At 42.4% G+C, this 9,586-nt stretch overlaps 1 protein-coding gene across 1 annotated transcript; it reads left to right on the forward strand.

Annotated features, from left to right (window-relative positions):
- The first annotated feature begins 20 nt into the window (after positions 1–20).
- coq6 (coenzyme Q6 monooxygenase) lies at positions 21–9,521 on the forward strand. The gene is made up of 12 exons (XM_042501182.2): positions 21–393; positions 1,104–1,238; positions 1,894–1,952; positions 3,966–4,092; positions 5,333–5,463; positions 5,557–5,664; positions 6,875–6,937; positions 7,035–7,142; positions 7,810–8,012; positions 8,226–8,341; positions 8,684–8,850; positions 9,404–9,521. The coding sequence occupies exons 1-12, from the start codon at positions 198–200 to the stop codon at positions 9,431–9,433; spliced, it is 1,443 nt and encodes a 480-aa protein (XP_042357116.2). The 5' UTR covers positions 21–197; the 3' UTR covers positions 9,434–9,521.
- Positions 9,522–9,586: the final 65 nt, after the last annotated feature.

The raw sequence follows: 9,586 nt of genomic DNA on the forward strand, positions 1-9,586 counted from the left end.
GATTGGACCAGAAACCCGGAAGTACTTCCTATGGAGCGCTTGTCAACACAACATGGCTGGATTACAGAAGGGACACGGCGGCTGTTATTAGGACACATTCAAGGGGAAACGTCCGTCTGATTGTCATAAGAGAGTATAAACTCCAGAGAGTTGGACTACTGTTAAACGCGGGGCTTGTTCCATGTGAAGACAGAATCATGCACAAGCTCACAAGGGCGACGCTGGCCTTAAACGGACTTGGCCGGTGTTTTATTGCAGAAAAGCATTTATCTGCTATAAAAATCACCAGCCGAGGATTAGTGAGTACAGAACATGAGGATGGCAAGAATGAGGTTTATGATGTTATTATATCCGGGGGAGGAATGGTTGGATCTGCAATGGCATGTTCCCTAGGTGAGTGATGCCCCACCTACCACATTTTGATGTATGACTTCAGCTATTATGAACCAGAAAATTTAAATTAAAAAAAAAACAGCGTTATCAGGACCTTGAGTTTGTGGTGATTACTCTAATGAATAAAATATAAAAACTTAAGATGTTATGCAATGGGGGGAAAAAACACGTAGAGTACAATTTTATGATACCAGAAATTAGGGCCATGACCAGAGGCCCCACAATGCAATGTTTTCACCATACATAAGTCACAATACAATATTGTTTATTACCTTTTTTCGGCTGCAAATTTTTTTGGGAAAACATTGTCCACATTTGTTTCATCTAATAAGATACATTTTTCAGTTTTTTCATCTCATTTAAGTCATTTTTTATTTTATTGTTAAATTTATAAACCTTATAAGGAAGAAATTCAATACTTTTTATTGCAGCAAAATGTATCTAGCTGACTGAAAAAGCAATTGATTTATTTTAGTAAGGTACCAAAAGTTTTCTTTGTATTTGTAATATTGATCATTTATATAATTAAAAATCAATACTTGGAATCCGTGTAATTATATTATATATTATATATGATATTGCCACACACAAATATCGCAATACTATGCTGTGTCAATTTTTTTTCTCCCACCCCTAACAGAAACACCTGCAAAGACTTAAACCTGTCTGTGCTGCTATTTTTATACAATATTTACCTTATATTTTCACAGGCATGGATCCTAATTTGGTGGGTAAGAAGATTCTCCTGCTTGAAGCGGGCAACAAGAAAGTGATGGACAAGGTCCCAGAGACCTACAGCACCAGAGTCAGCTCCATCAGTCCAGGCTCTGCCACCCTCCTCAGTGGTACACTATTATAAAACCCGATACACAAAAACATCAATGTCAAATGGGTTTTATACTGTATTTATATTATATATATATAATTTGCTGTGATCCTTTTGAAAGGCTTTGTACATTTAAAAAGAGCAGTGTCACAACAGACTGTAAAAAAGTTATTTCTGTAGCGATTAGCTCACTTCCTGTGAGCAGCTTGTGGTGCTAGTCACATAAATGGCTCCCACAAGGTAAGCAAGGGATCAGACAGTGTCCAGTCACCTGGGCTTAACCAGGATCATATCTGACCTTATTTGTCCCACTGTAACTTTAGCCTGGCTTAATGGACTTGTCTTTGGAGCATGTAATGTTACATGTCATAAATCTGCTATCTTAGCACTGGGATCAAATACAAATGACTGAACTGTAAAAATATTAATTCTATGGGCTGAAAATGGCCATTAGTCCACACCTGTGCATTTTTATCTATTTTTATTTAACTGAATAAAGCATTGCGCAGTTCACTATGAAAAGGACAGTAGGGAATAAAATGGAATGCATTTTCGGTATCATTGAGACAACATAAAGGACAGAGCTGCTTTTCTTCTTCTAGATTAACACACCATCCTGTTTGAAAAGTAAAACTAATATTGCAAATGTTTTAAATTTTGTTGTGTACACACAGGTATTGGAGCATGGGAACACATCACAAAGATGAGGTGCAAGCCCTATAAAAGGATGCAGGTATGTTGATTCTCAGTTCTCTATTACATCAAATTGCTTTTTTTGTGGGGAAGTGCCCGGTGGCTCAGTTGGTAGAGCAGGCGCCCCATGTACAGAAGCTGTAACCCTGCCACAGCGGCCGCAGGTTCAAGTCCGGCCTCAGCCCTTTGCTGCATATCATCCCCTCTCTCTCTCTTCCTTTCACGCTACGTCTGTCCTACCTAATAAAGGCAATAAAAGCCCCCCAAAAAATCTTTAAAAACAAAATTAGCTTTTTTGGTGTGACACAAGGACACAGTGCCTGTCGTCTTACTGCTGCGTCAGAAGTTCTGAAAAGTATGATTTCAAGACAAACAAAAATAAGTGGAGCATGCAGCAGTGCAGAGCATTTCATCCTTCTGTAACTGGAGATTTTCCTTCATATGTTCTCCAGACATTCTAATTTACAGAGCTACGGTATGTATTTCTGTCATCCATCCATCACGGCACCATACAATTTGTGGAGAGAAAAAGCTGTACCGCTCAGCCTCTACTCAGTCATTCAGATTAATGAACAAGCAACACAATGCCGCATCATATAATCATGTATATGCTATGTAATTGTTCACATAAAAATGGCAAACAAGGGTTTCGTGTAACATACATTTTGTTCATTCCTTTGTGCAATATGCGCATTTTCAGTAGGTTGTGTGGTACAAGGAATGGCCGAAGATCACAAGGTATATTTAAAAAAGGACATCTCCTGGCATTTTCAAAGCACTGGATGGCTCTTTGACCGTGCAAGTTTTATTTATTAAAGCCATGTTTTTTATGAGGAGTAAATCATTTTGACGTTTTCAAATTGGTACCCGTTTCCCACATCTTATAATTATGAAGATTCATGTGAACAACGGGAAGAAGATGAAAGATTAGGAGAGTGGTTGTTTGCTGCAGAGTAGAACTCGCTTTACGGCTGTGGGTGCAGGCTCAGTCCTTCTTGTAAGATGTGGTCGGTGTGTACCAAACACCCGACCGCAGGGTTTCTCTCTGGGCCTAAGATGTCATCATGCAGTGCCTTACAGTGATTATGGTAGTGTACCTCTCCCATTATACCTTCACTCTGCTACCACTGTTTTGGCTTGTTTGCTGATTGAATCTCAATCATATACATCTCAGCACTGGAAACTATGTACTGCAGGTCAGCTCTAAATAACATTCTTTCCGTGCAGTAAAATGCTCTTTCACCTTAAATGTCCATTAAGCATTGAGGGTTTGGATTTGAAACGGAAAGCAAGGCGTCTTTTTGCCCACATTTTTCTCTATAAAGTTGCAAGGAAGTGTATTGTTTAAATCTGCAAGTATGTAGTAGCTGATTCTACCCCAACGCTGCATCATTTCACTACACATTAAACAAAACCAAAACAATTTTTGGGCTGGTCTCAGTAAATCTTTCCTCCCAACCACTTATCACAAGTTGCAAACCCACTGCCATTAGTGGTTTTCTGTAGGGTATATCCCCCTACTTTATGGCACGTTGGAAAAAAGTAGTGCAACAGCATATTACTGCAGAATGATGGGGTTTGTCACCATAGTTGCAACCCAGGAGAGGATTAACCTTGTACAAACACTTTTCACCCCCTCATGTTTAACTCAAACAGTACTTTCAGGGTTGGAATTACAGTAACCTAGAACTATACCTCATTCTGCCGCTTTTTGGTTGCGGATAAATATTGACTCACTCTTTATGTTCACAAACATGTCATTTGTTATTTGTGTTTCCAAGAAAATGTTTGCGAAAAATCCACATCACAACATGTCATTCACCTCAGAGAACTCCATTAAGCTGAAGTCAGCCGAGCCGCCACAGGAGTGTTGGTGACCCTCATGGCTCCGGGTTTGATGTATGGAAGGCTGTGCCAACCTCCGACAGCAGCTAACAACTTTGATGTGTTCAGCTCAATGAAGCGCCATTTCTCTGCCCGGCTATATATAGGGAGAGGGGATGCATTTAAGGATAGACTTGTGGACCGCAGGCATAATGAGTCTCTCATTTAGGTTTGGGATGCCTGCTCGGATGCCCTGATCACATTCGATAAGGAGAACCTGCAGGACGAGATGGCATACATCGTGGAGAACGATATCGTTGTGGCTGCGCTCACTAAACAGCTGGACAGCCTGTCCGGTAAGCACAGCTTTTATGGCGAAAACATGAAGCCCCACACAGTAAGCAGCAGTGCTCTGAGAGACCTCTTCATTCCTGTTCCATCTTCCTAATGGACGCTGAGTCTGGCAGCTAATGCCACCACATTTATTCCATCCTGTCCCCAGGTTTTGTTTATTTGTACTCTCTCCCGGTGACTGTTTTTAAAAGACAAGTCAAGCCCTTGGAGCCGCTCGTGTTTTTCCTGCAATTTCAATCAAAACCTCACATTTTGGGAACTGCCGGCCCCCGGCACCCTGTAAGGACACGTGAAGTGGTCCAGTGACCTATTTAAAGCAGCCATGTGCTCCCAAGCTCCACCACCTCTTAAGACGCTAAAGCGCTGACAGAGTATAGTGCTCTATTGACATTAGACCAACTTTTGTGAGGTTCACAAATAAAACTCCGCTCCTGCTATGTGCTTGACAGTTAAAGTGGCATATTTATAAACAGTTTTCAACATTTTGCACCAAACAACGGATGTGTGGTTGCAGCACGTTTTTTGCCTCATGTGCCTCCCATTTGTCCGCATCTCTCTCTCTCTCTCTCTCTCTCTCTCTCTCTCTGTCTCCCTCTCCCCTCTCATTTTAGCCGTGGTGTTGTTATGCTCAAGATGCCGTACATGAAAAGTGCGCTCCACGCCAGCTGGTTTCAATGTAACCCTGCTCTCCAATCGCTCCAAACCCATATTTGACATTCATGTTCAGGGAACCAGTAGCCGTTCAGTGGATGGGTTCCCGCTCCAAGTCGGCGTGAGCCAGCAAGCTCAGGATCCTTTCATGTTCTGGATGTCCAGCTGCTGATATTTTAGGAAGAGGGGGACGTGTCAGTGCAAAATCTGACAAGCTGGCAGCGTGTGCAAAGTGTGGCGTGGTGTTCTTGTAGATAAACACTATTAGTTAGTGCGATGTGGCAGGCCAAGACCATTAAGAAGATTGTCAAATGTAAACGTTTTCAGCTACCATATGCCAGGGAGGAAAACCAGTGGTGTTTTATGAGGTGTTTTATAGATGTTCCATGCTCTGGCTTCAGGGAAACCATCCTCTCGTTTTGGCGGAAAAAGTCCCAAAGCATTTAGTGTAATGATACATGCACAGATGGACAAGTATTGATCCCTTTGTTGTGAGAGTCACACCAGTTGCAGTTTTATTTTAGGAACCGCTGTTATTCTCTTTTCTCTTGCTTTTATAGTCACCAGTTTAATGTCTTTGTTGTTTGTCAGATAACGTGCAAGTTAAATACAGGTCCAAGGTGGTGAAGTTCACGTGGCCCATGCCCCACCAATCAGTAGACTCCATCCCATGGGTCAAGGTCATGTTGGCCAGCGGAGAGACTGTGCAGACCAAGCTGTTGGTTAGTTTGATTCCATCCTTGTAAACTGTAGTTATTCGTCTGTTGTTGTCTTTTTGTCTTTGACTGTTTTCCTTTTCCTCATTTGTTTTTCAGATCGGTGCAGACGGACCAAACTCAATGGTGAGGCGGGCATTGGGGATACCAACAGTCAAGTGGAATTATGACCAATCTGCTGTGGTTGCTGTGCTGCACCTATCAGAGGTAAATTTCACAATCAACCAGAGGTGGGATTAAATCATTGTTTTTAAAGTCACAAATAAGTCTTAAGTCTTTACACTCATGTCAAAAGTCAAGACTGACAAGTCCTAACATTTGAGTTTTGAGTCTTAGATGAATCACAATGACCTATTCACTAACTGTAACTCCAAGTTGAATCTAAAATGATCACATTTGTTACTTGAGTTAAGCCCCATACACACTGTGCCATTTTAAACTGTCTCAGATGAAAGATGACCATCGTGGCAGAAACATCGCGATATTTTGTTGCAAAAATCTCAAGTCTGCAGGAGGCTTAAAACATAAAACGCTGATCCTACTTCGCACAGTGAAACAGGTGCAAGGACGGCCGTTTGTCAACGACAGCATAGAATAAATATCTGACAGTGTCATCTATTTGGGATCAGATTCTCGCGGTCGACAGCTGTTACGACCTTCGTTTACTAACCAGCCAACAGAAATGCTGATGCCGCTAAATGCTAATAGATGCTAATACTTACCTCGAGCTCTCGTTGCAACACTGGCGTGCTGAGTTGGCCTTTTTCCCCACAGCCATGACCGCGTCCGCATCCTCTTCCTCCTCCTCTTCTCTACATTTTTCCAGACACACATAAACAACGCTACAGTGATGGCTCGATTGGTTTTACATTTTTCTCGCTACAGCGGCGTAGATAGATGACGCACGCCGGCGACCCTCTGTTCATGCGTATTGACGTCGATGGACGTAGGTCGTAGCCTAAGATTCAGCATATGATATCATTGCATAGTCTGCGCACATCAAACTTAATGTCATATCCAAGTTTATTCAGATCCATGATCCTTGCACTAAACTTTTAAGATTGCTAAAATCTCACAGTCTGTGTCCGTGTCTTTGTTCTGCACTCAACACATACATTCAGTGTAATTCTTGATATTTCCATGTGTTCTGTGCATCACTGCCAGCATATTGTACTCTTAATTTGTACACTCAGATATTTAAACAAGTATCATCGGCTGTTACTGTGTGAATCTACTGTGTAGAGTTTTTTATTATGATAGTAATTTTAATGTCACATCTGACAACAACACACCCACCCAGAAGTACCCTTTATAATGTATTGTTTTTATGTGCAATATGTGTAATTAAAATGTATGCCATATGATGCCGCAGTACTAGAGTATAATATTTAATTTAATTTGATTGATTTGCTGTCAGCCCACAGAGAACAATGTCGCATGGCAGAGGTTCCTCCCAACAGGACCCATTGCAATGTTACCGGTAATGTATCTGCATTATTTAATGCAGCATTTTTTCTCGCAAAGGATCTGTGCGACTATTCAATAATGCTTTTACATCAATGCTCTCTTCACTGTAGCTGTCGGACACAGAGAGCTCTCTGGTGTGGTCAACCAGCCATCGGCTGGCGGAGGAGCTGCTGGAGCTGGATGAGGAGAGCTTTGTTGATGCCATCAACTCTGCCTTTGTAAGTGTTACTCTAATCCTTAAACTGCTGATGTATTCATAGTCAGATTTCACATCTGTCAGAAAGATGTCGCAACATTTCTCTATTTGTGTGCAATGTACTGTTTGTGGAAGGGTTTTCCATAGTCACACTTATGTGTTAAGCTCTTTTTTTGTGTCTCGTTCAAACAATGCTGTCATTGTTTTGCCCAAACTTTAAACAATACTAATATTTCACAAAGAGAATGAGATACCTATCCATTCTTTTTTTTATAAGTTTGGAGAAACTCCTTTTTCCCAAGCTGGCTATTTTTACTGAGCCTGCTGATGGACGGGGTCACCACGGTTGAGTCACGTTTGGTTTCAGGCCTGGTTTGCTAATTAAACCTGTGGTCTCCCAATGTCGACCATTACTGCATGGAATGTTTTTCAAACAGAGCTAATTCAACTGCATAGCCTGGCCGGCATCTTCTTTTAATTAGCCCAGCTCCCGAAGCCCTGCCAAACCAGTTAGTTAGGGAGGGGAAAAAAGAGCACTTTCGCTGGCCTGGAGTTCAGCTTTGCTCCTATGTCAGCTAATTTCTTTGTCCACTCAAAGGGATAATGTCTGTTTTCTCTCTCTTCTGGTCATTTTTCATTCCCTGCGAATATGTCTCTGTCTTCTCGCCTGTCTGTGTGTGCACAAATAGTGGAGTAATGAGAACCAGTCAGAGATGATTGAGACGGCTGGCTCTTTGTTCCGCGGCGCCCTGGCGGCCATCATGCCGTCTGCAGGCTCACCTCGACAGCTTCCACCAAGTGTGGCGGGGATCGGCCCAAAGACCAGGGTCATGTTTCCTCTGGGCGTCGGTCATGCATCAGAATATGTCCGGCACCGGGTAGCTCTCATTGGGTAAGAGAGTCATAGTGAAAGCAATGGCCTGGACATTTTGTAAGTGAAGTAACCAATTGAAAAAGTCTTAAAAATTAGCTTGTCAACCAGGCTTTTTGAACTGATGTAGTACTTCATATGAAAGTGAATGGTTTTGATCTTGCGCTGGGCATAAAATAGCATACTGTGAATGGAATGCATATGGACAGAGAGGGTTATGTTATATCTTTGCAGGGACGCGGCCCATCGTGTCCATCCTCTGGCGGGTCAGGGAGCCAACCTGGGCTTCGGGGATGTGGCTTGCCTCACACAGCTCCTGAGCCAGGCAGCCTTTGACGGGAAGGACCTGGGTCAGTGAGAGCTCCAAACAGACAGGAGCGCTGCAACTATAGCACAGTGGTTTCCCCTAAGCTCTTTTCCATATCCCCAACTCAAACGCACTCTGTTGATCTGAATTATAAAAAGCATCAGCTTTTCCGGCAACATTTATTTGATGTTTTTTTCTGTCCCTTCTGCCAGGAACTATATGTAAGATGCTTTTCATAAAAAATTAAATCCTGTTATGAGATATTGTTTATTTTTTCCACTGTTAAATGTTCTGAGGTCAAAATAGCGCCAGTGACTTAATGTAGAAAACGTGACAGACCTACACAAGCTTAATGTCCTCATTTAGTCTTTGTTTGTTTGTGCAGGAGCAATGCAGCACCTGTTACAATATGAAACTGAACGCCAGCGACACAATCTGCCCATGATGGCCGCCATCGACCTCATGAAGCGCCTTTACTCCACTAACGCCGCTCCTGTTGTCCTCCTACGCACCTTCGGTCTGCAGGCCACCAACATGCTCCCAGCGCTTAAAGTAAGCTCCCTCTCTTCTACCGCCAAACATATCCTCCCAGAGAACCTGGCCATCACTCAGATAATATCAACCACCTGTCAACCGTAAGCTCCGCCTCCACCCTGACCCCACCCTCCACCCTCTTTTCTGATTACACGGAGCTTTACTTTAGCGGTGTCTATAATTTCCAGGGTTCTGAACCTACTACTATGGCATCTAAGTTTAGCCCCAAATTTAGTGTTACCAAAAGTGTGTGGGTGGGGTGCAGGGCTGGCTCTGGGGCAGCGGACAGCGGTGTTGGCTTGTGTTTTCACACCCCTTTTATTACCGACCACTCATGCGAAATGGCTTTATTCCTACTAAGTGATTCAGACCAACACAACTGGAGCTGGTTGTAAATGCAGTTCAGTATGGAGGCACAAAAGTTAAACGTGACATTTTTTTTCCATATTAAATGTGTGAGTTCATTGGTTTACAGGTCTTGTATAGAGGTCTGAAGTGCCACGCACTCCTTACAGGCTTCTAGTAAGCGTAATTTAAAGGTTACCGAGTTGATGTCTTTTTGCCTTTGCAGGAGCAGATCATGGCATTTGCAAGCAAGTGATGCATCCGTTGTGCAAGGTCATTGGTGGATCTTCAAAGACTGTAAAAGTTGTGAATGTAAAATAATAAATATATATTTTACTCCTTTATGATTTTTGTCCTTGTGTGTGTTTTGTTGCAAAATGATTCCACATCAAAAACACAACATTGTAAC

Source organism: Plectropomus leopardus, chromosome 14 (genome assembly GCF_026936395.1).
Source record: "Plectropomus leopardus strain MGB_pleo_1.0 chromosome 14, ASM2693639v1, whole genome shotgun sequence".
Classification (NCBI taxonomy): Eukaryota; Metazoa; Chordata; class Actinopteri; order Perciformes; family Serranidae; genus Plectropomus; species Plectropomus leopardus.

What these genes read in the sequence shown, in the direction of transcription:
- coq6 (XM_042501182.2), top strand. Translation starts at nt 198, where the DNA reads ATGCACAAGCTCACAAGGGCGACGCTGGCCTTAAACGGACTTGGCCGG. An exon ending in CTGTGCAGACCAAGCTGTTG is followed by an intron (nt 5,464 to 5,556) that starts GTTAGTTTGATT and finishes TTTGTTTTTCAG; the next exon opens with ATCGGTGCAGACGGACCAAA. An exon ending in CACCGGGTAGCTCTCATTGG is followed by an intron (nt 8,013 to 8,225) that starts GTAAGAGAGTCA and finishes ATATCTTTGCAG; the next exon opens with GGACGCGGCCCATCGTGTCC.